General features: G+C 39.1%; 1 protein-coding gene across 7 annotated transcripts in view; it reads right to left on the bottom strand.

The window, feature by feature from the left end:
* The window catches only part of SLC8A1 (solute carrier family 8 member A1), a 519883-nt gene that overhangs the window by 18857 nt on the left and 473184 nt on the right, over positions 1-27842 (bottom strand). For all 7 annotated transcript variants that reach the window (XM_043983113.1, XM_043983112.1, XM_043983115.1 and 4 more), the window contains one exon: positions 8632-8907. In XM_043983113.1, the coding sequence (XP_043839048.1) occupies positions 8632-8907 (276 nt within the window). The remainder of the gene's footprint in view (positions 1-8631; positions 8908-27842) is intronic.

Genomic DNA, 27842 nt, shown 5'->3' with positions numbered 1-27842 from the left:
AAGGAACAGATCCCTTTTTGTTTCACCAGGGGACTCATACATCACAAGGACAATGCTCGCTGAAGGAAGGGCCATGATTTACATGATTGTCAGTTTCACATGACCTGAACCAGTTTTAAAAGTAAGTAGATTGGGGCAGCTAGGTGGTACAGTGGATAGAGCACCGGCTCTGGATTCAGGAGGACCTGAGTTCAAAAATGGCCTCAAAAAAAAAAAGTAGATTTATATGCTGTATAATTAGCTAATCTTCCAAATTAAAAGAAGAGTTTTGTATTATTTGGGTACCAATCAACATAGGTATCTGCTGTTTTCTCAGGGCATGTGTATGGAATATGATCGAGAGCTGCCTGACCATAATTGCCTATGACAGCAGATTCATTTGAGGACGAATGATACCACCAGAAAAAAACTGAGAAAGCTCTGCTAGGGAATATGATGTGCCAGGCAAGAAACCTAATACACAAGGGACACAGGTGGCATTATCATCATAGCTGCCAATTGAAGTTAGAATCTTCAGGAAGAAAAGCAGATTTGGGAAGCTGATTGTGACTGATATTAGGGCTTGGACTTCTGATATGTAGCTTAAAACATAGGAATGATAAGATCATGGTCAGAAATGCAATGTGCTTAAACTAAGATCAATAAAAGAGGCATTTTCTTGGAATCTTGAAAATTTGATCAAGAATATTTCAAACACGAAAGGAAAGGAGGTAGGGAAAAAAAAGCCCTGGCATCTGGTTTGGCAGATTTATGGGACTATAAGGAATAGCAGGTATACCACAGAAAAAGAGATGGAAAGAGGACCAGCATTTCAAAAGGAAACCATTTACAAGAAGAAAACCATTCATACAAGATAAGACCCCAGCTGATTCAACAGAAATGCATAAAGTGTTTAGCATGATGCCTAACACACAGTAGGTGCTTAATCAATGTTTGTTCCCTCTGACACCCTTCCTCACTTTGTGCAATAGCACTGGATGTTAAGGAAGAGCACTGGATGTTAAGGGATCGCATTTCAAATCCCAGTGCACCAACTGATTGACTATGGACAAGTCGCTTTGCTTCTCTGAAACTTAATTTCTTCATCTGTAACATGAAAATATTTTTAATATGCATTTCACAGGGTTGCTGTGAGGAAAATGATATTCCTTCCATATAGGTATGATAAAAACAAGGTGTTAACCAAATTATTATTATTTATTATTATTATTATTATTATTATTATTTTGTGGGGCAATGAAGGTTAAGTGCTTTGCCCAGGGTCACACAGCTAGTAAGTGTCAAGTGTCTAAAGTCACATTTGAACTCAGGTCTTCCTGAATCCAGGGCTGGTGCTTTATGCACTGCTCCACCTAGTTGCCCCCTAACCAAATTCTTCCAGTGAAATCTTGGCAAACCTAAATCTCAATAATAAGCAAATAATAATACATCTAAGAAGTAGAAAACATCAAAATTGGGAGGAAAATACCATGTAGTTTATGAAAATTTTGAGTTCATCTAAAGATGCTTGGTTACTTTAAGAACACAAAATATACGTTTTCCACAATTTTGTTGCTCACAAAATAGCTTATTTGTCAGCAATGGGGCTCAGTTTAGGAAATAAGAGGGAAGAATACCATCCTCCCTCATATATCATCCCAGAAGGCTCAGGGCTAAAATATACCACCATATATACAGCTAGCTCCAAAGAGTCAGTCTTTGTTCTCAGTGGGGAAACATATAAGAGGGTTGTCTTTTGTAAGGGAGAAGGAAAGATGCCTTCCTATCTCTTGCTGCTCATCTGGATTTCTTTGTGTTGCTGAGAGGGTTGGAGGAGGGGCTTGGAGTGCCAGCAAAAATAGATTGTGGCTAGGCTGACTTCTAGTTATTTGGGTACTGGTGGGGTGAAGGGAGGCATGGGGTGGATGGGGGGCACTCACTGGGCCGGGGAGGGGTGTGGTTAGGCCATTCCCATTCTGACAATGGGTGAATTACTTCACCTGCATAAGCCTTCATTTACCCATCTGTGAAATAGGGATATTAATGCTAATATGACAAAAGTACTTTGAAAACCTCAAAATACTATATAAGTGTGGGTTATTAGTAAGTAATTGTGTTTTCTGAATTTAATGTCTTCCATAGAAATTTGTGTTAAGTAGATTGAGAAAAATACCAATTTTAAGGAAAGGGATCTATTATTTATTATTACCATTATCATTATATAAAATAAAAATGTTCCTTTATTTCATCCATATTAATAATTCAATAACATAATAATGGTTCTAGTACTCATAATTAGTTATTTAAGTACATATAATTAAGTACTTAGATGTCTTTTAAGTACTCAATATCCAAGGTATATGGAATGAAAGACCTTCAAAATATAGAGACCTAGCAGAGGAACTCATAATCAAAGGGGAGAGGGTGGTGTGTGTCTGTTTCAGCCCTGTTGTCCTATCAGCTACTGGAGTTGATTCAAGGATGCTTTCAGTGAGCTCATGGATAATGAGCTTCCATCTTGATATTTTTATTCAACCATAACAGTTAGTTTATCTATTTGTTCAGTGGTTCATAGAATATTAAATATTAAAGAATAATAGAATGGTGACTTAGGATTGTTTCTATCTGAAATCTATTTTAAAAATGAGTATAGGATGACGATAATGATGACAGTTGCTTCTATTTATCTTCCAAATTGTACAGATAGAAGAATGAAAAATGGCTAGAACATCAAATCAGCACCTTGATAGTTAAGCAGTGTGTGTGTGTGTGTGTGTGTGTGTGTGTGTGTGTGTGTGTGTGTGTGTGTGTGTGGAGGGGGAGGGGAGGGTCAAGTACACTGAAAGGTGAATTGTATTCAAGAGGAATGACTGTTCATTTGGTGGTCAAATAGAATTTAGAATCCTTTCCCCCATAGAAACAATATTAATATGTGGAAGTTAGTTCCCAGGGTAGTCCAAATCAGCTGGTTTAGTCCATGATATAACTGATGACTCATGACATAAATAGTGCTAGCCTGAGTTTTTGGTCTGAGGAACCGAGAAGCATATGCTATAGGAAGAGGAAAAGGAAGAGGAAAAGGAGGGGGAGGAGGAATAGTTGGGAGAGGTCTAGGCGAAATTTGGAAATTGGAAAAGTTCTATGGCCTTCTTTCACTTTTTTATAGGTATTCAGTGATCCTAGACTTCCTTAAGACCCCCAATTTTTTAACTGTGGTAAGAGGAAGTTCCTCCCATAACTGGCAGAAACAAGTCTGGGGTTACATAGAAAGGTAAAAGACAGTCCCTGCTCTCAGAGAGCTTACAGAATAATTGGGGATACAGACTGTAATCAACTAACCATTCAATGGAGGCTAGGCATGAAGAAGTTAGAATGAGTGACTATAGGAAGTTAGTTAGAAACTTTACTTTTCCAGGAACGTTTAAGAATAAAGTATAAAATCACTTTTTGGAGATACACACTCATATATATACACACATATATCTGATGGATATGTACATATTGTCTAGTGAGGTTTATACCATATATTATACAATATATACATTTACATTTATGTATATGTGTATGTTGAAAATATTGCTATAAATACTGCTATCTATCTATATCAATAATTTCAATCAAACTATCTTTGAAAAGATAAAAATCATACGCTCAGGGTCCAATATATATAGTAAACTGGTAGTAAATATTAGCTTCATTATTTTCTTCTTTCTTTGTAGTCTGAGAAGATACAGACAAATATTTGAAGTGGCAGGGCAGGATGGGAATAGCAAATTTTTGCTACTTGTCATTTTTTCTACTTATCAACCGTTTGTCAACAAGGCTACAAAAATAATTCGAAAAATGTTATGCCCAGTCACAGTTACCATCCAATTTCTTATGCCTTTCTCTTTCAGAAAAAAAGCCTGTCCAAGCAGAAATGATGATTTGTTATCTGGTAAATAAATTCTTTGGGAACATACCACAAAATAGACATCTATGGTATGCCATATGGATTTTTTTTTTGGGGGGGGAGGCAATTGGGGTTAAGTGACTTGCCCAGGGTCACACAGCTAGTAAGTGTTAAGTGTCTGAGGTCGGATTTGAACTCAGGTCCTCCTGACTCCAGGGTTGGTACTCTATTCACTGCGCCACCTAGCTGCCCCCATATGGTTTTTATAATGGAAATATTGGATAAGAAAATCTTCCTTCTATTGGCGACTGGGAGTGGGGAGTTTATGTCAGGATTTGAACAAGTAGTTAGACCACTGATTCTCATATCCTCTCCTCTCTGCCCCCTCAAAAAAAAAAAAAGATTACATTGCTTTTGGCAGATCTACTGAGTTTAACATTAGGAAGACTAATGTCAGTTTTGCACTTGTTGACTTCCATGCTGGCTATGAGTGGTAGAATAAGTGACACATCTAAAAATTAAATCTTATAAAACCAACTGTCTTCTCAAATGTTTTGCAAAGAATTAATGATCACAGACATGAAAGCTGCTTTATTTTAAAATTTATCTGTTTTAGTCATACTACTCAAAACATTTAATTAATTTGCAATTCTATTTCAAAAAGAATGAATTGTTTTTAAGGTTAGTTTGGTAGCACGGATAGATTTTAAAAAAGAATTTTAGAGAAGCAGTGTGTTTGTTGAGGAAGCCAGTGAGTCATACCGGGAGTCAAGAAGACCTGTATTTGAGTCCCTTCACTGCTTTGAATAGGCTGGATGACTCTGGACCAGTCACTTAACTTCTCATTGCCTCAAACTAGAGGTTTCACAGAAGGGGCTCATTTGAATGGGTAGAAGGTGTTCATTAGTGGGAGCTCCTTGATGAAATCACAGATTCCATCCTAATCCCAAACTGTCTCCTCCCCAGAAAGCACTAAATTAAAAAAAATGCCTTGCCCATGAGCAAGATTTGTTACATAATATTTTTTTTGGAAGAGATAAAGTTGGAAAGATGAGCTGCTTGCTTTCAGAGAGAAGCTATGATGGGATAGCTATCCAGTCTTAATTACATAAATCTCACTCAAGCAGGATGTACCAGCTTAGTGCCATTCAGCACTGTGCTTTAGGGCCTAGGGAGAGGAGACTCCAAAACCATATTTCCTTTGCCAAGCTCTGAGAGGAGTGATATGGAGTCACACTGTTTAAGTTGTGTGATGGGATACAAAATCATGAGGTGAAAGAAGCTCAGATAGTGAATATTTTTCATGTCTCCACTATAACACAAAGGCTTCTTTCTGCTAACCCTGGAAAAAATCCAAGACAGAAAATGCATAGTACAGACAGCTATGGCATCCATTTAGAAATACAAATGGGGTGCCTGCTGTCTTAAGCTACTCAAAGCACCAAGAGTCACTCAGATGGCTTTGAGGAGACCCGCTGACCTGCTCTGTTTTTGCTTCTCTTCTAAAATGCCTCAGCTTTCCTGCCATCTCAGCAGACACCACATCCTAAATGGGCACTTGGTGTTAACCCAAGCTGTTCGGTAGATGGCCACCCCAGAGAGGACTATAGAAACAACAGGATCAGCTCCTGGACTCCTGCGATGTGGTATAGTTTAATCTGTGTTCATTTTTGAGCAGAAGGCTGGAAAGCAGAAGAGGAAAGCACACCCTGGAAAACCATAGCAAAGTCAATGTCCCTTGGCTTATGTTTCTCTTGTGACAATCATTGCTACGTGTCACACATTCTCTGTCTCTGTCTCTGTCTCTGTCTGTCTGTCTCTCTCTGTGTCTCTCTGTCTCTCCTGCTCTCTCTTTCTGCCTCTCTCTATCTGTCTGTCTCTGTCTCTGTCTCTCTTCTTTCTGCCTCTGTCTGTATCTATGTCTCTGTGTCTGCTCTGTATCTCTTTGTTTCCCTCTCTCCTTTTCTGTGTCTATCTCTGTCTGTATTTGTGTCTCTGTCTCCCCCTCCACCTACCATATGTCACTTTCAAATTCACAGGGCTGTAGTTATCTGCAGTTTTTTCTACCTTCATTTTACAAGGAGTTTTGTCGTCCACACAGATTTCCTCTGCTGGAAGGTATCAGTGCTATGAGGAAGGATGAGGTAAGGGGAAGAGCCCTGCTCTTGGAGCTAAAAGACCCAGAATTGGGTCCTTGCTTGGACACTTACTTGCAGTGTGACTAGGGGAAAGTCACTTCATCTCCTCAAGTATCAGTTTACTAATATTGCACTTTCTACCTCACAGAGCTATAGTGAGGAAAACCATTTTGTTACATTAAAAATTTATTTTATAATTAACAAAAGGTATGGGAGGCAGTATATGGTAGTAAATAGCCAGTCTCACATTCAGATAGAATGGGGTTTAAGTATGACCTTGGGCAAGTCCCTTGACCTTAAAGGAAAGTCTCTAAGACTGTCGTGTTTTTTTTTTGTTTGTTTGTTTGTTTGTTTGTTTTTAGTGAGGCAATTGGGGTTAAGTGACTTGCCCAGGGTCACACAGCTAGTAAGTGTGTGTTAAGTGTCTGAGGCCGGATTTGAACTCAGGTACTCCTGACTCCAGGGCTGGTGCTCTATCCACTGCGCCACCTAGCTGCTCCAAGACTGTCGTTTTTAGATACATTGACAAAAGGAGCCTCCTCCCGGGGAGTTCTCTATACCAAGAAAATTATGGACCTGGACCCAAAATATTAGCATAAATGTAAGAGTGCAAGTCATTGGTTAAAACCCAGGTTATAGACCTATCACTGAATTAGTTATATCAATATGGTGTTGGGGATTGGACTGAAATTCGTTGCTGTATTTTTATCAAGCTATTATATTCAGAAGAGAGATTTTACTGATGATGCTATCAAATAAAATCTATGAATAAATAATGAGCCACAATATAATGAGGCAGAGTTCCTGTGGTTTAAAAACCATCACAGCCTAAATAATTTCAATTCATAGATAAAATGGAAATATTCAGAGGAGGGTAACGAGAAATGTGTAGGGCTTCAATTTGGTGCCATGTGAGGATTCGTAGAAAGAACTGGGGGGTGTTTATCCTGGAGAAAAGAAAGATTAAGGGGAGTATATAATAGTTATCTTCAAGTATCTGAAGGGATGTTATGAAGAAGACAGACATGAGTTGTTCATCTTGGCCCCATTAGATTGTAAGCTTCTTGAAGCAAGGATCTGTCTTTTTGTGTATTTCCATTTCTAGTGCTTGGCATGAAGTAGGTGCTTTATAAATGTTTATTGACTGACTAAATGGGCCTGGGGGAAGAATTAGAAGTAATGAGTGGAAGGTGCAGAGACCAATTTAAGCTCAATGTTAGGGGAAAAAACAAAAACAAACTACCTAACAATTAGACTTTTCCCAGAGTGGAATGGGCTGTATTGATCGATGGTAGGTTACCCTTCACTGGAGGTCTTCAAACAAAGTCTGGATCACTTCTTGTTGGGCATTTTCTTGGAGGCAACTGTAGCTTATGTATGAGTTGAGGGTCATGGAGATCCCTTCTCATTTGGAAGTTCTGTGATTTCCTGATTCTATCATTATGGAACCTGCCCTGGTCCTACTCATCATCAATGCTACTCTCTCCTACCCTCCCTTCCTTGGCTAGAGAGCTCCTACTTGTTCCCATACATTAGTAGAATTAGGGAACAGTATAGACCAAGAGTCAATTGGGTTAGAGTCCCCCTCCTGCTGATCCAGATTCCTATGAAAATCAGCTATAAGAAAATGAAAGAAGATTATTCTTTAAATTCTTATTTTTCATCTTTCCTTGATGTGGAGATCACCATTACTGCCCCGCCCCCAACCCCACAAATGTCTTCAATCTTGAAGTTGGTGTTCAAGATTCTTCACAATCTGTAACCAGCGTATTTGCCAGAGTTATCTAATTCACTTGGTGACTCATACATTTGACATTATAACCAAACTACACTTTTCTCCATTCTCCTGTTCACATCTTGTCTGGTGCTTTGCACTCATGATAATTAGTATCTGGAATGAAATTTTCTGTCCCCCCCTTTATTTTTTGTCAAAGTCCCTACCTAGCTAGAAACATTCACTTAAGTGTTACCTTCTCTATGAAGCCCTTTTTGAATGTTCAATCTCAACCCCTCTCAACTCAGGTGAAAATGGCCTACCCATTTCTCCTAGTTTTGTGCCCAGACTTTTCCTTTGCTTTATTTTGTTGTTCCTTAAATCATAGTTATTTCTGTCTGTATCTGCTCCCTGATTAGATTGTAAACTCCCTGAGGGTAGGATTTGTGCCATATCTATCTTTCTACCCTGAAAGTTTATGATATAGTACTTGCACATAGTGAATACTTAGTGTTTTAAAATTTTTTTTTAGATCAGTGTTTATTTTCATGGCAAGCTAATCAATCTGCTTTCCTATGTAATTTATTTTCCTTTAATTTAAGGTGCTCACTCTGAGATGAATACTTTTTAAAATGAAACTCAAATATCTTTTCCAGCCAGAATAATCAGGGTATCTGATTTTGTAGCATTGGGAAAGTAAGTGAAATAATAGCCATCTCGGGGCCTCCAACGATGATTATTCTGACTTTATATCCTATTCATTGGGGATATGTGGGCTAATAATTGTAAAGCACTTGGTACAGTGCCTGACACACAGTAAGTGGTATATAAATGCTAAGTATTATTATTCTTCTTCTTAAAAACCAAGAAAGGGAGCTGTAGTAACTAGTCCCAAACTTATTCCTTACCTGGTACCGAAGTCCCTAGAGCAACAAAAACCACTGCTGTCACTGAATCCTTCAGGCCAATGGTGCAGCCAAAGTGAGATGCCAGGTCGCCAATGAAAGCAGTCAGGAGGCCGATCATGAGGATGGACACAATGAAGCATGCCCAACCATTCCAGTACTCTGTGGGTGGGACAAAGGCAAAAAGAACCTTCCAGAACACAGTGAGGAAGTGCATCACATAATCAAAGCAAGAGGGCAGCTTCTCTTCTCCGCATTCATCGTCATCGTCATCTTCCCCTGGAGAAAAACAAAAACACAGCTAATCACAACACTTGGAATTGCCAGTTATATTTGCTAGCATGCCCTTTCCCCCCTCATGCTCTCACAAATTATGCTCAGGCTCCTCAAATTGGTTGAGATTGATTGAAGTAAACTCAGCTCATCTTTAAGGTTGACCAGATCCATTATAGCCAGACAGATATAGACATGACCCTTTTCCACCTCTCAGAGGCATTATCCATCATTATCCATGGGAAGAGTGTTGTATCAGGGCTGTGTTGAGTATATACCATCTCCACCCTTAACCAGCAGTGGGCATTGTGAACAATTCCCTTCATACTCTCATTAGCTGAGTTTCAATTTTGGACATTGAGACATCAATCTTCTGAAACAAGTTCAGGACTCCTGGATTACATCTAAAAATAGGGCAATTGCCTAGTGAACCCTTTCTTTTGGCTCTGAGAGTTTCTGAACAAGATAGATGTGGTCCTATTTCTTTCACTTGTGCTCTTTCCCTCCTTCTTTCATTAATTGATTTCCTCATCTGCAAATTGGAGATAAGGATAGCTCCTATCTCTCAGGGTTCTTGTGGCATTGAATGAGATAACATATACAAAGAACTTCACAAACCTTATAGCATTATTTAAATGTTAGCTATTAATTGATTGATTGATCAAACAATAAAATTCTATTAAGCACCTACTATGCACAAGGGATTGTATTAAATGATAGCAGCACAAAGACCACAGCCAAATACTCTCTTCTTAAGCAACTTACATTCTGTTACATGGTGATAATATGCACGCAAACAGCTATATACAAAACAAGAAAAGAATAAACGTAAGGTAATTTGATGAGTGAGGGCACTGGGAGTTGTGAAGATCTGAAAGGGCTTGATGTAGAATATTGTACTTGAGTAGAGTTTTGAAAGAGAGAGTAGATTCTAAGAGGTAGAGGACAGTAGGGAGTCTATTGAAGGCCTAGAAAGCAATCAATTTAAGCAGTGGGAATGTCCCATAAAACTGTTCAAATCAAATGTTTATAAATTGAGTCCTATTTTGTCAGTGGAGCTGAATACACTAGACAAAATATCTGTGCAAGTTTTCCTTTTTTAAAGCAAAGAATACTTCTATAATGTGAATGTTGTTCAGTAATTTCAGTCATGTCGGACTCTACGTGACCCCATTTGGAGTTTTCTTGGTAAAGATACTGGAGTGGTTTGCTGTTTCCTTCTCCAGCTCATTTTTACAGATGAGGAAACTGAGGCAAACAGGTTTAAGTGACTTGTCAGGGTCACACAACTAGAAAGTGTTTGAGGCTGGATTGAAATTCAGGAAGAGGAGTCTTCCTGACTCGGGCTTGGCACTCTATCCACTGTACCAATTCTCTGCCCATTTTGTGAACAGCTATAATTTAATTAGGCTGATTTTAAATTTGGATTTTCTACTAGCAGGTCACATCTGAATGTTCTTGCTTTTCTTGCAGGTGAGTTACAAAGGGGACCTGCTCACTGGAGTCCCTGTTTTCCTCTGACAATAGCCCCTTCCTAACACTGTCACCAGGTACCCCAGGAAGACAGGGATGACTATTCACCTCTAATTATCTGCTGCAGCTTGCTAGGCAGGTCTTGCCAGTCCATTTTTTACCACATGTTCTAGCTACTCTTACCTGGGATTCTCAGCAAGGAACAAATTAACTTGCTTTATAAAGAAAATCCTGCTGTGGGTTCTTTTGGGGCTGATCACATTATAGGGTAAGACTTCTAAAAGCAGAAGTGCTTCTGATAATTAGCGCCTGTTCACACACACACACAAAATATGGATGCTCTCCATATGTGTGGATTAGCCAAGTAGATGATGCTATCTGCATTTGTCAGGGAATAGAGAGGAAACTAGAACCAGTTCCTTATTTCTTTTCCTTAGTCAATAGTGTAGAGATCTTCATGCAACTATATATATATTTTTTTAATGTATGAGGTATTTTATTTTTTCCGTTACATGTAAAGATAGTTCTCAACTTTTGTTTATACATGCTTTACAATTTCAGATTTTTCTCCCTCCCTCCTCTCCCTCCCCCCTCCCCTAGACAGCAGGTAATCTGATATAGGTTATATCTATATATCTCTATACATATACATATAGATATATATGTATATACACACACACACATATATATGTACACATAATAACATTAATCCTTTTTCTGCATTAATCCTGTTACAAGAGAAAGAATCAGAGCAGTGATGCAAAACCTCAAAATAGAAAAAAAAAAAAAACAACAGCACCCAAAACAAAAGAAATAATATGGTTCAATCAGCATCTATACTCCACAGTTCTTTCTTTCTTTTTTTTTTTCTTGGATTTGGAGATCCTCTTCTATCATGAGTTCCCTGGAACTCTTCTGTACCATTGCATTGGTGAGAAGAATATAGTCCATCACAGTAGGTCAACACTCAATGTTGATGATACTGTGTACAATGTTCTTCTGGTTCTGCTCATCTCACTCATCATCACCTCACGTAAGACCCTCCAGGTTTCTCTGAACTCTTCCTGCTCATCATTTCTTACAGCACAATAGTATTCCATTGTATTCATATACCATGCAACTATATTTTGATAATGGGATAGGGGCTTTAAGGTTTACAAGTACTCTGTAAAAAATTTTTAAAATCATGCAAAATTGTTTACATTTAAAATTTTTTTTTAAATTTTGTTTGTTTGTTTGTTTTTGCGGGGCAATGGGGGTTAAGTGACTTTCCCAAGGTCACACAGCTAGTAAATGTCAAGTGTCTGAGGCCGGATTTGAACTCAGGAACTCCTGAATCCAGGGCCGGTGCTTTATCCACTGCGCCACCTAGCCGCCCTATTGTTTACATTTTACAGATGATAAAACTGAGGCTCACAGGGGTGAAATAACTTGATATGACCATTCAGCTATTAAGGGGAAGAGTCATAGTTGAACCCAGGTCTTTTGAGTCAAAGACCAGTGGTCTTCTTATTACATTATGCAATCTAATTTTGGCTGATTAAATAGTGGAAAAATCTCTAGAAAAAAAACAAGGTCCTGTAACCCGATTCAGAACTGGGTTCAACTTAAAATGGAATACTATTTTTTTTCAAAATTAAGATGATGTGGCAGTGAGTTCAGCCCAGAACTGAATGGGAGGAAGAGAGTAGGATGGATTATATTGGGAAATCATTTAGCATTTCTAATAATCCATAGGCTTCTTCCTGGCACATTCATCATTTTAATAGGAAGTTTCCCCTATGATGTCAGAGGGTTATGAGTCTTCGAACATCACAGTGTCTTTGAAGAATCACTTGTGGTTACTTCCAGTGGCAGTGGTGGGGCAGCTAGGGGGCACAGGGCACTAATTGTAAGATTTAGAATTAGGAAGACCTGTGCTCAAATCTAGTTGCCAACACTTACCAGCTGGGTGAGCCTGGGCAAGTCACTTAACCCTCATTGCCCCCGCAAAAAAAAGAAAGAGAAAGAAAAAGAGCCAACTCAAGTATCAACTCCTTGGATCACCCCACAGCCCTCCTATAAAAAATTATCTCAACCTCAAATTTGTCATGGGATTTCCTACATCCATATAACCATTCTACTGGGCATTATGTTGATTTCTCTATGACATATCCTCCCATTTAAAACTGTTAGATCCTTGGGAGCAGGCACTGAGCTATTTTTCATCTTATATCCCTAGCAGCAGCATGGTCTTTCATATTAATACATATTGAATTCAAATACATTTAAATTCTGTTTGCCTGTCCCTTTTATACCCCCTCTCTCCAGCCTCAAAGCACTAGATGTTACATGTATTCCAGAAAAATCTTTTTTTGTACCTGAGTTTTGTAATTTTGAGGATGAATAAGATAATATATTGTAAAAACGATAACAAGAAGAAATCAGGGGAAATGGTATTTTATTACCTCACAGTAGGCACTGTGTTTATGAAGAAAAAATCTAAATAATATCTTTCCATGAAAAATGTGCTGGGGTATAAATAGGTAGTTTTTCCAAAGCGAGAAATTATGGAGGTAATGATTATTATTTTGGTTACTGCTTTTATCATTTTATACTTTCTTGATATATTATTATGTTTTCATCTTCATTATTATTTAATTGTTTTTACAGATGTGAAGTTTTAAGGTTAAATTTTATATCTACGAATCAAAATTTCACCTTTCCCTTTACAAAGATCCCTGCCTGTACCTTCAAGAAGGTCTCCAGTATGGGTGGGTGGGTGGTTCTTTTATTGAACTTCTGGTATTGCAGGGGGGAGCCTGAATGGATGTCATACTGCCTCCAGTATAGAATTTTGGAGTTTGTCTAATCCTATTGTATATAAGTGATAGTCCCATTGTACCAGGCCTTGGTTTTATTATATGTAGTTCTAGGAACTACATTTTAGGAAGACCAGTGATAAGGTGGATAGCATGGCTACCAGGATGGTGAATGGCATCAAGTTCATGCCATGTAATGAGTAATTGAAGGTAGTTCCAGCTAGAATTCCACCTTCTTTGGCAAGCCTCCTCTGATCTCCCTTAATTCTGGGGCTTTCCCTCTGTTGATAATTTCCACTTAATCCAGTATATGGCTTCTTTTTGCAGCGGTGTTTGCATGTCATCTCCCTCATTAGACTGTGACGTCCTTGAGAGCAGGGACTGTCTTTTACCTTTCTTTGTATTCTTGGCACTTAGCATGAGGTCTGACACACAGAGGTATTTAATCAATATTGACCAACTGACAGACTTTCATGGGAAAGAGGGATTAGATAAATTATCTTTGTTCCTGAACTAGCAAAGTGGTCATGTAAGTAGAGAAAAGGGGATGGATATGAAAGGTATTAAAAGATACAGATGTGAAAGATATCACAAGTCCATGTTAAAACATAACAGAGTCACCAGGATCATGATGAAGAAATGCAATGGGGATCCAGGAAGGCTCTAGACCTAAATGTGCTGTAGATCATGGCAGCTAGGGCATTGTAGACTGTAGACAAGCATTTCAGTGAGTCCATTGGGCCTTACATCTATTGCTGATGTATTTGATGAGCCAATTCATTCAAAGGGTGGCATATTTCTATAAATTCCAGGGATCAGAGGTATTCGATGCCAGGAAGTGAGGACTTAAAGAGGTAGGGGGCAAAATAGGATGAGTTGAACATTCTAGTTCAGTGAAGACCAAGTTCTGCCAGAAGGGCCAGAGTTTCTTTTGATCGTATGGGGCCACTGACAAAAAATCGTGACTCAATCTATAGTCCATCATACAGAATAGATTTTCACCTGCTTCAAATGCTATATGAATCACATGATTGTGAAGCTCAAGGCTCAATCAATGACCTTTTTATTTCTGTTGCATATTCTAAGTTTGAATGATTACTGCATTACATTTTATTCCCAATTAAAAAAATTTTAGTATGGCTCATTTTATGTCCCTCTTCTCTGAATACCATGATTTGCTACCTCAAGTACAAATGGAGACCTCATGACAAATGTGCCTTTTCCTTCATGACTGTGATTTCTTGACAACTTATACATGTAAGTATAAAAGACCAAGATCTCTCCTTTGTCCTAGTTCCCCTTTCACTGACAGAACTCATAAAGAATCAACAAAGGTCCTTCAATATTATTCGTTCTAATACCCTAATTGTAGAGGAGAGAAAAACAAAGCGCAGGAACTGAAGTGACTTGTCCACAGTCTCTTTTACTTGCCCTAGGTGCTATTTACCGTGGTAAATATCAGAGCCATGATTCAGACCCAGGTTTTCTCTTTCCGTTAAATCATGATGATAGTTTTTCTTTCTGTTTTAAGGGGAAAAACCCACCTCATTAATGTGAGATAGTTGTCTGGCTAGAATAACCTACCTCTACTGTTTTCATGGCTGGTTCACTGAAGGGACTAGTACAACTCAGCTTGTTTGTCTTTCACGAGTGATAGTTTCAATGGACATTGGATTAGTGTCTCAGAGACTCAACCCAAGTGAACATGTCTCCTGGTCACGTTTTTTTCTAAACACTGTAATAGACACTGCCTAAACCCTGGCTCTGGTAATCCCATATACATGAACATATAATGTGTAAGATGGTATCTGACATTTTCATACTATGTCTTACCTTATATACTCAGTCTATGGGTTTCAATTTGAAGGGTCATAAAAAATAACCCACTAAAAGGGTTACATCTGGATTATAAGTGAAAAATTTCACCATGTCCTTATGTTATACAATTCCCAACATTCCCGGATTGGTGAATAAATGATTGCTCTTCTCTGTAGATCTCTCCTGTCCTGCCCTCTCTTCTTTCCTCTTTCCTCTTCTCTGTTCCACCAGCTCCCAGAGCAGGACTATCTTTTAACCTTTTTTTTTTCTCCTTTTGTATCCCCAGTGTTTACCATACTGTCTGGCACATAGTAAGCATTTAATTAATGTCAATCAATCCCATCAAAGTTCAGCTCAGGTGTCACATTCTATAGGAAGTCTATCCTAATCACTACAGTTGCTCATGTTCTCCTAGAAATTACTTTGAAGATACTTTTTATTAACTTTTTTCTGTATGTATTTTCTTCTCCCAATAGACTATAAATTCCTTAAGGTCAAAGACTGTTTTGTTTATTTTCTATATATTCCTAGTGCTTAGTATAGTTCTTGGCATGCAAAAGGCATTTAATAAATGCTGGTTGAATGAAAAATTTAGACTTTAATATCTTACAGAGAAATTGCTAGTCCCCTGTTCTCTTCTTAGGCCCTGCTAATTTCCTCATCACCCTTTCCCCCACCTTAGATTGTTAATAATTATTTTTTAATTTTTGTGGGACGAGGGTCAAGTGACTTGCCCAGGGCCACACAGCTAGTAAGTGTCAAGTATTTGAGGCCGGATTTGAATTCGGGTCCTCCTGAATCCAGGGCCAGTGCTTTATCCACTGTGCCATCTAGCTACTCAAGATTGTTAATATTTTACAAGGATGATATGATAAGTCCTTCTTAAGATGAAATAGTTCCAATACATTGTAAATAAAGGGCATGGCTTGGCCATCATACCCCAGAAAAAGCATCTGTGATCATGGGGTGAATCAGATAAAAACAACATATTATAAATGAATAACTTTCATTTAACCTCTGGGGCAAAGGAATTCCAGGGTGAAACTCTCTACCAAGAAGAAAACGTTCAGCAGCTCAGACCACCAAGGCCCTGGTTAAGATGTTGAGCTCACAAGTAATAGCTAATGAGGCAGAAATGTTATTTTTCATGAGTAGCAGATGCCAAGATGACAAACAGATCCAAGAAAGAGTTCTAGCTGCATGAGATTCTGGTCATTACCCAAATGAACCTGTTTAAGGCTGAAAATGAATTGGTTTATTCCTTGTGTTGAGATTTTAATGAAGCAAACTGAAGACTCCCAAATGTTGCTGGCTTAACATAATTGAGTATGTGGACTTTGCTCCTGAAATATTTCAAGTGATCTGTCTGGTGGAAAGGTTAGACACTGTGAGTCTTTCAACTAAGAATAACCTTTCCTTATTGCTTTGTGTTTGTTTATCCAAATCTATAATTTCATCTGCATGGAATTCTCTGGTCCTCTACTGATAAAGATCAGGGGAGATTTTTCTGTCTTACAGTGTTTAGAGAGTTGTTTGGGCCACAGGGATGTGGCCTGGAGTCTCATACAGGGATGCCTGTAGTCTCATAGCTGAAAAAGGTCAGGGACAGAACGGGAAGCTCCTATTTCATGCTGCCTCTAACGTTTTAATTAATTGTAAAATTATTTATTATTTATTAATTGCAAAATAAATCCACTTCTCCTTTCTCTCTGATGGCCACCACTTTAGTACAATCCCTCATTTCTTCTTTTTTTTTTTTTTTGCTGGGCAATGGGGTTAAGTGACTTGCCCAGGGTCACACAGCTAGTAAGTGTCAAGTATCTGAGGCCAGATTTGAACTCAGGTATTCCTCAATCCAGGGCCGGTGCTTTATCCACTGCGCCACCTAGCTGCCTCCCCTCATTTCTTCTTGAATTAGTTCCTGATGCCTTCGTAACTGATGTCCCTGCAGAGAGGACCCCTGTTTCTTCTCACTTCAATCCATCCAAACCAGCTTAATTTTTTCTAATGAATAACTTGAATTGTGTTACTCTTCTGCTCAAGAGGCAACAATGGCTCTCTATTGCCTACTGAAAGAAGTCCAAGCTCTCTAGCTGGGCAATCAGGGCCCTCCAGAGTCTGGTGCCAATTTACCTGAACAATTTTATTTCATACTCTGCCATTCACAGATCCTCTTTTCGAGGAAAATTGAGTTACATGCTCTTTTCCAAACTTGTCCCACTTCCCCCCATCTCTGTTCTCTTCTTCATATTCTCTTCTATCCCTGGAAAAGCTTTCTCTCCTGGAATCTCTCTGGTCTTACATGATCTCAAGCACCACCTCCTCCATGAAGCCTTCCTTGATCTCTCCAGTTAAAAGAAATTTATCCTTCTTATAGCCATTTCACACACACATACACACACACACAGAGTATTACTCTATCAAGGAAGATTTTATAGGTATACAAATAGAGACACTAAAGACTAAATAAATGTATAGGATACATATATATATGTATGTATACAATATAGAAAAAGATATACATGTATGTGTATAAATACAGTATAATTATATAATTATATATTATAAAATATAACATAAATACCTTATAATAGATAATATATCTTATAATATGCCATAATATAAATATAATATAAAATCTTCCTTGATAGAGTAATACTAATTGACATTTCTCACATCACAATCCCATGAGTTAAGTAGTGCAATTATCCCCATCTTACAGATTAGTAAATTGAGGTTCAGAGTGTTTAATAATAATACATCTCCTATTTAGATAGCACTATAAGGTTTACAAAGTACTTTGCATCCATCATAATTCTTCCAATAACTTGGTTAGGTAGCTGTTATTATTATTCCCATTTAACAGATGAGAAAACTGAAGCTCAGAGAGGATAATAATAATAATTATTATTATTTGCACGTATGTAGCACTTTTAAGGAAAGTGCTCTACATTTATCATCTCATTCAATTCTCACAACAAACTCATCAGGCAGTTTATTATTATTAATTATTATTATCTCTTTACAGAAAAGAAAAATGATTCTGAGATTCTTTCAGTGACTGACCAGGGTCAGACAGTTAGTGTCAGAGATGGGATCCGAATGCATTCTTGAATCTCACATTTGCTATAACCCCATGGTCACTTAGCTAATCCATGTCAGAGACATGATTTGAGTACTTGTTCCCTTCCAGATTTTGTCAACTCCTTGAGGAATAGAATTCTTTCTTCTTCATGTCTATGACCCCTTGTGCCTTGCCTACAGTAGGTAGTTGATATGTGTTTGTTCATTTGAACCTAAGTGAATCTCCAAATTCCTTCCGGTGCAGTTCATTAAAGATCTCAGATATTTTCCTGAAGATTCATCTAACCCCATGTACCCACTCTCCACCTTGACCCCACACTTCTGAGGCCTGGATCTAAACTACTAGAAGCAAGATGAGCATAGAAGAGAATTGAATATCAGAGATCAAGAGCCAGCAAGGGCCTTGAAGGTAATTTAGTCCAATTTCTTCATTTAATAGATGAATGGAAACCTCAAGACTCATGAGGCTTGAGTGATCTACCCAATTTAAGCTCATTTACTTATTTTTTATTTTATACCTAAGGAATAGAGAAATAGCTGTAACAGTGAGAGTATGTATTGAATATAAGCATTAAATCTTCAGTAATTTTGGGACATCTTAGAGTGGAAGGAATACTCAGAGCCAGAAAAATTGAGTCTCAGCTCTGTTACTTACCAGAGCTGTGTGACTCTGGCCAAGTCATTTTGCCTCTTAGCATCAGTTTCCTACTCTATAAAATAGGTTTAATGATACTTGCATTACTTCCTGCTCAGGAAGAAAATTACAGGGAAAGTAATTTGTGAACCCTAAAACAATATACAAATGTAACTTGGTTTTATTATTAAGAAATTGATGACCGTGATAAATCATTTCATTTCTCTGGGTCTTAGTTTCCTGAGGATTAGATTAGATAATCTCTAACAGCAATGTGATGTCACGTCCCTGTTCAGAGAACACACATCTCACTTTGCTTCATCATCTAAGACATCTCATTTGTAATGCTGTAATTGTTTTTCGTTGTTATTCCTTATTCTTGACTAACTGCTGCATTCATGCTATGGGAGTTCCCCTCCCTGTCCACTCCATACTCCCCTCACCCCGAAAATAAGGGTTCTATTTGGATTGGTGGCTACTTCTACTGGAGTCTCCAATTAAGGATTGAGTTTATGTGAACCAGAGACAGCCTCTTCAACCCCAGCCCAGTCTCCCAAGTGTTTAGCTAATCTTGACATCACCCTGCAAGCCCTGTCTGGGATGAATATGCCTGCAAGCTGGTTTTACAAGCAAAGTGGCAGTCCAGCCTTGAGTGTCTGAGAATCGAATTAATCCATCACTGGCACAGCACGAAATGAGTGTTAACATTTTAGCTGCCCTGCGTTCACTTTCCTATTTTTGATGATGTCTGCTTTCGGTTTTAAGTCTTTCTTACAGCAGGCTCTAGCACATAGAGCACAGGACTGGCCACAGGGAGCTCAGGTCTAGTCCCACTCAACAGGTTGGCATTTCACCTTTGTTTTTCAGTCCCCCTCTTGCTTCTTCCCAATTCCCATAAACTGAGGATAAGGGCCGATTTTTTTCTTTCCTGTTACAGATTCAATTCCATCCAACAAATGTATGCTAAGCACTTCACTGGGAATACAAAAGGGAACACAGTTCCTACCCTTGAGAAGCTAATGTTCCACTGACCATAATAATCATGTTCCATATCATACACACATACGTACATACATATACACATACATACATACATACATACATACAATATCATCCTTTCAGAACAAGGCATTCTGCATTCATTATCTTATCTGATATTCACAACAGTCCTATGAGATTGATATTACAGGTCTTATTTTCCCCACTGATAAATGAAGGAAGTGAGGCCTAGAGGAGACGGTGGCTTCCCTATAAGCACAAAAGTATTAATGGACGGAGTAGAGATTAAAATCTAGGGTTCCTGATTCCAGGTCTATTATGCCATGGGCTTCGAATAAACAAAATGCTTGAGTATGATCCCAATCTTACTCTGATTAGAAGATTGTTTAGGTTGAGGAATCCAGATTGAGTCTTCTTTCTACCTCTGTCCACAGCTTTGCTTTTGAGCATTTCTGCTTCTGGGTGGACTAGGGAAAAGAGAACTGCACCCTCTAGCTTGTTGTTTCTTGGCATTGATTTCTTAGTCTCTTGTGAATCATCACATCCCTGCACTGAACTGCTGCTGGGAAGCTCCTTGGCACTGTAAATAATGTAAATAAACCCTTCTTGGCTCTCAGCCAATTAATCTATGATTGGACTATCTTAGTTGGTTTAAGGTTCTTGCTAATGACACTATGGTCACTGATTTAATTCCCACCTGGGCTGGGCAGTTAGGAGGGTGAAGATGAATTAACAGCAGTCCTGTCATCAATTACTGCTGATGAGCCCAAAGTGACAAATTTGTACACAAGACAGCATGCTGATTTATTTTTATGGGGATGCCTAAAACCATACTATAATATTTTTTCCAATAACTGACACAGATGTCCATTTTAATATTTCTCAGTGTAGTTTATCTAATGAAATGATTTCTCTCAGGATGGAGAACCATACTCTCAAATTTCCAGAACTTAACATACCGTGATTTGAACTCAATGGACAATCAGTAAATACTTACTGATTGATCACCCCGTTCCTTTTTGTTTTTGTTTTTTGGTGAGGCAATTGGGGTTAAGTGACTTACCTAGGGTCACACAGCTAGTAATTGTTAAGTGTCTGAGTCCGGATTTGAACTCAGGTCCTCCTGACTCCAGGGCCAGTGCTCTATCCACTGTGCCACCTAGCTGCCCCCACCCTCTCCTTTTAATCTCCCCCCCCCCCCCCGCCCTGTCTCTGAGCCTCACATTCCTTGTGGCATAGGAGATAAAGGGCTAGACAAAATCAAGAATAAAACTGAGTTCAAATCCCACCTGTTATGTGATCCTTGGCAAGTTAGTTCCATGGGAAAATCAGTTTATTTACCTGTAAAAGGAGCTGGAGAAGGACATGGCAAACCCTTTCAATATCTTTGCCAGGAAAACCTCAAACGGGATCATGAAAAGCTGGACATGAGGGAATTACAACAACAGTCTGATTCTCTCATTTTATAGATGAGGAAACTGAGGCTTATAGAAGTAGTTACTTATCCAAGGTCACAGAGAGAAGTAGAAAATCCAGCATTTGAACCTAAGGTCTTTGACTAAAAATTCAGAGTTCCAAACCATTGTAGCCTGCCATTCCCTACAGGCTTCACCCACCTGTGGCTGTCTTAGATAGAAGCAAGAGAGAACAAATCTATGAGAATATAGATAGAGATTGGTGTCCAGGCTAACATTCGTGGTCCTTATCTATCTCAGGCATGTTCTCAACTATGAAAGGGAAAAACCAAGACAAGTATCTAGGTTATCCACATGGACAGGCAGGACTGGTATGAACACAGCTACCTTGATTTTGAGATGACTTATTTAGGTTACTGACTCAAGTTTTCATTTCATTCTGGAAGGAGTTGCTCCCATATATATAGTTCTCTAAGTTCTAACAGCCCACTATCCCAATAGCTTTGTAAGGTAATTAAAATAAAAATTTATCAAATACCAGACACTGGGAATTTAAAAAAAAATGGCTATAGTGCCTGCTCTCAGGGAGCTTACATTCTATTTATTATATCATTCTTTTTTTTTTTTTTTTGGTAAGGCAATTGGGGTTAAGTGACTTGCCCAGGGTCACACAGCTAGTAAGTGTCAAGTGTCTGAGGCCAGATTTGAATTCAGGTACTCCTGACTCCAGGACCAGTGCTCCACTGCGCCACCTAGAGCTGCCCCTGCATTCATTATCTTGGTCGATCCTCATAAAAGTGCTATGAGATAGATACTAAAAGGGTTATTTTCTCTATTAACATATGAAAAAATTGAGGCCCTGAAAGGGTAAGTGGCCACATTCCCAAAGCATATAGGCAACTAATTCTAATTTATAATCTTAGATAGTTATCTGGGGGAAGCTGAGACATTAGTGACTTGTCCAGGGTCACACAGCCAGCACTTAATGCTGGTAGAATTTGAATCTAGTCATTCCTGACTCTGAATCTGGCTCTTTATCCACTCTAACTAGCTACTTTGGAAGTATTATTTTATTACTGTTTTATTATATCATCGTCCCCTTTTATAGATGAATAATCTGAGAACAAAGAAAAAATAAGCAAAAAAAATAGATGAACAATCTGAGGATCAAAGATATGATAACTGTCTTTACCTAGTTAATAGGCATCAGAATATGTTTGGAAATCAAGTCTTTTTTTTTAAAAAATAGATCTTTAGTATTTAGAATTTAACTTTATATTCATCCCTTTTTGATCTGATAGATTCCTATTTCTTTCAGATATTTACCATATTCTAATTTAAATTATATTTACCCCATAGGCAGATAGGGGAAGCAGATAGAGTGCTGGGCATTGATTCAGGAAGACATGAGTTAAGATTCTTTATTAGCTTCCCCTTTCCTTAATTGGATAGGTGAGATGAGAGAGGGCTATAGGGGTAAAATGACTCACCCAAAGCCTCTGCAGTAGTTAGTGAAAGAGCCAGGGTAAGAATGCAAGTAATCAACGATTTTTAATATACCATGCTTTGGCTACATGTGTGGAAGAGAAAATAAAGCCTGGTAAGGTATTTTGGGATAGTTTCACACAAGGCTTGGGGAGATAAGGAGAAATATCTGGCAATTTTAATTTCTCCTTTGGCCATCAGGTTAAGGCTGGCAATCAGCTCCAATGACATTATCAGAGGGCTGCATCTTAATCTTTTCTTCTCAGATAACCCACTAACTTCCAAAATTCAACAGCTCAAAGATAAAGGTTCTTTAGCTAATCGGAAAGGAGACTGGGGCTGTAAAGTGCCTAGAATGTCAATGTTTTTTTAGTTGTTCAAATGCCAAATTCAACCAGACTGTGTGATGAAACAGAAAGAGAATGCCCTTACTGGGCATCAGATGCTCTAACCCACCAGGCATGGCCAAACAAAGACAATGTTGGGGGAGACCCACTGGAGCTTGGTCAAAGCCTCTCCGGTCACTTTTGGTTGCTAAGCCTGAATGCCAAGCTCTTAATTAATAGGACAGGCTGTGAATAGCAAGAAGAGTTGTTGCTAATTGTGTTCAATAGTGTTGTTTTCTGCCTTTGCAGAGAACAATGGAGAGGTGTCTTTGTGTGTGTGTGTGTGTGTGTGTGTGTGCGCGCGCGCGCGCCTGTGTACACATGTGTTGAGGGATAACACCCACCCCCTTCGATTTCTTTAGAAAATGCAGAAATATCTCCCCATGGACAACAAAGTATACAGAGTCTCCTGCAGAGGGATGAAAAGGCCCCTTGCTGTAGATATTGACTGGTAAGCACCCACTCAGATGGCATTCAAATAGCAGCAGGCTAAGCCAACAAAAGAGAGACTGGAATCCAGTTAAGTCATATTGTTTGCCAGGCTGAACTTCTGCCAATTCAGACAATTGCAGCATTGGAGACGTGACTTGGGGAGTCTTCCAATAAGAGAGCTGAATCATGCTTGAGACCCGCAATACAATGTTTTCCCTAAGCTTTTGTAATAGGCAATTTGGGAGGAGAAACAGCCAAACACAAAATTCTTTGGAGAAAAAAAAAAACCCCGATAACAACAACAAAACCCTAAAGCATTACCAGGAGCCAGAGGAGAATTTCTTCCCCACCTTCCTGCCCCCTCTGTCCCATCTCTTTCCTAGTGTGAAAGATGAAGTATTGATTCAACATTCCTTCTCCTGGGCCTGTTTCTCATCAGAGAATGTAAATTTCTTGAAGGAAGTGACAATTTTTTATTTCGATTTCTTTGGAGAAGGGGTCTAGACCTCCTGATGTGGAAACTCCTTCCACCAACGTAGCAACTTATCTGTAACTTAAGAGAGGTAGGGAATTGCCTATGATGCTGAAATAGAAAGTAACTTTGGCATGGGCAAAAGGGCAAGAAGAATCCAGGTTTGCCTGATTCTAAAGTTGGCTGTTTAACCAGTTGTTTGTGATACCTCTCACCCTGAACATAGCAACACTTGAATTCTTATTGGGTTCTACAGATTGGATCAGACATCCTGGCTTCCATCTTCTTAGATTTCTAGCATATTATTCTCTCAAATATTCCCATTTAATTCATTTTGTTTTTCTTTAGGTCTTATTCTTTTCCTTCCTTCCTCTTTTTTCTTTCCCTCTTTTTCATTCTTTACTTTGTTCCCAATTGGGAAAGATGGGAAAACAATCCTTTGTTGCCCAAATTCACAGGGGATGACAGTAAGGCCGATAGAAATGGAAGCCTGATTTTCAGTGGTGAAGGATATTTCCTCCTTGGTGAGAGGAACTGTTTTCAACAATAAGGAAGAAAGAAGAGATTGTCTTTGCCTTGCAGCCATCTTTCACCACCTAGTAAAATGAAAGAAGGTTCTACTTAAACAGCTTTATCCTAACAAAAGAGACAGTGGTCAGGGGGGCGGCTAGGTGCTGCAGTGGATAAAGCACCGGCCCTGGATTCAGGAGGACCTGACTTCAAATCTGACCTCAGACACTTGACACTTACTAGCTGTGTGACCTTGGGCAAGTCACGTAACCCTCATTGCCTCACCTCCCCCCCCCCCAAAAAAAAAAAAAGAAAAAAGAAAAAGTCCTGATCTGGGAGTCACAGGGCCTGGATTTGGATCCAGATTTTGATGCATTCTACCAAGTGACTTTTGATAAAATCTCCTAAACTGCCTGAAACTCAGTTTCTTCACCTTCTAAAATGAGGGGGATGGACCAGGTGACTTTTAAGATCCTTTCCAGAGTTAGATCTCTGACCTCTGTTGAGAAATCCTCCTCCTTTTTCCTGAATTTCCACTGATTTGGGAGAAAGGAGGCACTGGTGTTAATCCAAATAGAAATTCATGAAATAATGTCTGTATGATAGTAGTGCTTCTCTGTTGGCTTACTGACAAGCAAGGCTCTCAGTTGGGCTGCGACAGAACAAGCTTCACAATAAGACACCTTGTGGGCTCTGCCCCTTGTGAGGACTGAGAACAGAGAGGGTTACAAATGAGCAGCAGATAGAAGTGACCTAGAGCTGGGCAGAGGCTCAGAGGCCATTTCATCAAGCACCCCCAGGTGACAGATGAAACACTGTAGGCCTAGAGAGGTTTAGGGGATTTTGCTCAAGGGCACATGTGCCATAAGTGAGAGGTGAAGTCTCAGATCTCCCAATTCCTGAGACAGTAAAGTACCCCTTCCACGGTGACAGGTTACCTCCCAATAGGAAGGAACTGGTGAGCTGCTCAAGTGGACTTGGGGAATGAGAAAAGGTCAAAGGAAGTCCTCACTGTCCTTTCTTATGTCTTTTGCATTCTGTGGATGAATAAAAGATCTCAGTCAGATGGAATTCTTCAGATTTAAGAACTGTCAACTTGATGGTGCTCTTGAATATTAATTCACTTGAAGATGCCATCAGCCTGACAGATTTCCCAAGCACTGATTCATTCAAGAAAGTTCCAAAGAACAGGAGAAAGGATGACTTCCACAAGTTTCAGAGGATGATGACGGCATGGGTGTGACCTAGGACTTTCTCCAGGCATCACCTGAAGGATGGTACGTGACACCAGAAAATTTTCCTGTCCATTCCCTGAATGAGCTAGTATCAACCCACTGTGTCACTGGGAACCTATAGCTGGGGGGAGAGAGCAAAATCTTGCCACTTTTAACTCAGTCAAGGAGCTGCTAAATGACTTTACTCAAAAGGAAAAAAAAAAGAAAGTGGAAGGAAGATCATTCTGCTTGTATTCCAACATGCTGTGATTCTTCTCAAGTTACTTAATTTTTCTCTGTCCATGAATTGGTGGGGGAAAATGAGGCTAATGAAAAGAGGCTGTTAAAGGGGGCCTATTGTGTCAAAGAAACAGAAGAGAAATGAGCACAGTGCTTTGAGAAGCTCAGGCTGTCTGAACATCATCAGTCTGCCTTTAGTCATATATAAAAGTGTGGTAAGGGTTTTTATGTTCAAGTGATTCACTTTATAAGGGTTAGTGAGTCAGCAATATCTAAAGCAGGACACATCAGGTGATGCTGATCAATCTTGCCCTCTCTTCTTCCCTTCCCAGCATCTCCTGGGTTCACAGAGAAGTATGGGGTTGAGAAGTCTAGCCCAGGAGAGCCAAATGGAGCCCATCAGGAAAGGATGATGAACATAGATGAAAAGGCCACTCTTTTCTTTTCTCCCACATCTGATCATTTGCCAAATCTTGTCATTTCTAACTTCTTAACAGATCTTGTATTCTATCCCTAGTGCAGGCCCTCCCCATGTCATTATCAGAATACTACAGTGGTGAAAAGAATGTTAGCCATGGAAACGGATAACACTGGCTATCAAGTGCTAGTTATCTAACCCCAGTTAATTACTGTATCTCACTCAGCCTTGTTTTCCTCATTAGTGAAATGGGGCCAAAAAGAAAGATCCCTATGCTTGGAAAATTGTGCTGAGGATGAACTAATGTTTGCAAAGTTATTTCTTAAACAATGATTTTGATATGGGCCTATCTTCATAATCTGTTACAAAGCATTCTAGAGGATCATAGCTAGAGCTGGAAGGGATATCAGAGCTTATCAAGTCCAAACCATTTATTGACAAATGAAGAAAATGAGGTATGTGAAGAATAAGCAATTTACCCAGGCAAGCAGAAAGCGTCAGAATTGGGATTTGAAACCAAACCCTCTAATGCTAGGGCAGCTAGATGGCTTAGGAGATAGAGAGCTGGACTTGGAGTCAGGTCCTGGACTTGAGTTCAAATCCAGATTCAGATACTTACTAGCTGGGTAACCCTGGACAAGTCACTTCACCCTATTTGCCTCAGTTTTCTGTAAAATTAGTTGAAGAAGGAAATAGCAAAGCACTCCAGTATCTTTGCCAAGAGAACCCCAAATGGGATCACAAAGAGTCAGACATGACTGAAAAATGGCTAAATAACCACAAACCTCTAATATGAGAAGTTGCCACTCAAATATGGAATTCTAAGGGGAAATCTAGAGTTACTAGATATCACGTTTTTCTATGAATTTAAAGATGCTAATAAATCTCTCTATCCAATGTGAAGTAGGCCAAAACCAGTTACAGAATACATACATCTTTGGCACCATTATTTATTACCCACATGACTTTAGCAAGTCACTTTATCTCTTTAGAGACTGTAGTCTTTATCTGTAAAAGGATGGGCATGGGCCAAATAAATGATCCCAAAAGTTCCCTCCTGCTATAAATTCTCTGAACCCTCTCTTTAATTCTTGAGTGGATATACTGGCACTGATTCTCTCAGAATATGGAAAAGACCAGAAAGTGCAGGTTTCTCACACACACACACACACACACACACACACACACACACACACACACACACACACACACACACACAAACACAGATGAGAAATGTTCCCACATCTCAACTTTAGGTCTCATTCTACAGAGGCAGTGCTGCCCTGTGCCATCTACCCGCAGGCTAGGAAAGCATCTTGTGTACTTTGTGCTTAATTGAAAGACATCCCAAGGGGATAAACAAGAGTACCTGGTGCTGTTATCATCCTGAGTTGTCACCTGTCTGAGCTAAAGCTTCAAGTAGAGTCATCTTTTCAGTGGGAGAAAACAGATTCTCTTTCAGCCTAGCTTTACTGGCATTCTGCATCTTTGCCTCAGCAAAGTTTAAAAAGCATCAGAAGCCATGAGGGAAAAAGTACAGTCATGCTGAGGATAAAAAGG

This window comes from Dromiciops gliroides, chromosome 2 (assembly GCF_019393635.1).
Source record: "Dromiciops gliroides isolate mDroGli1 chromosome 2, mDroGli1.pri, whole genome shotgun sequence".
In the NCBI taxonomy this organism is placed as follows: domain Eukaryota; kingdom Metazoa; phylum Chordata; class Mammalia; order Microbiotheria; family Microbiotheriidae; genus Dromiciops; species Dromiciops gliroides.
Note: the sequence above shows the minus strand (reverse complement) of the source record. Positions and strands in the feature narration are given on the sequence as shown.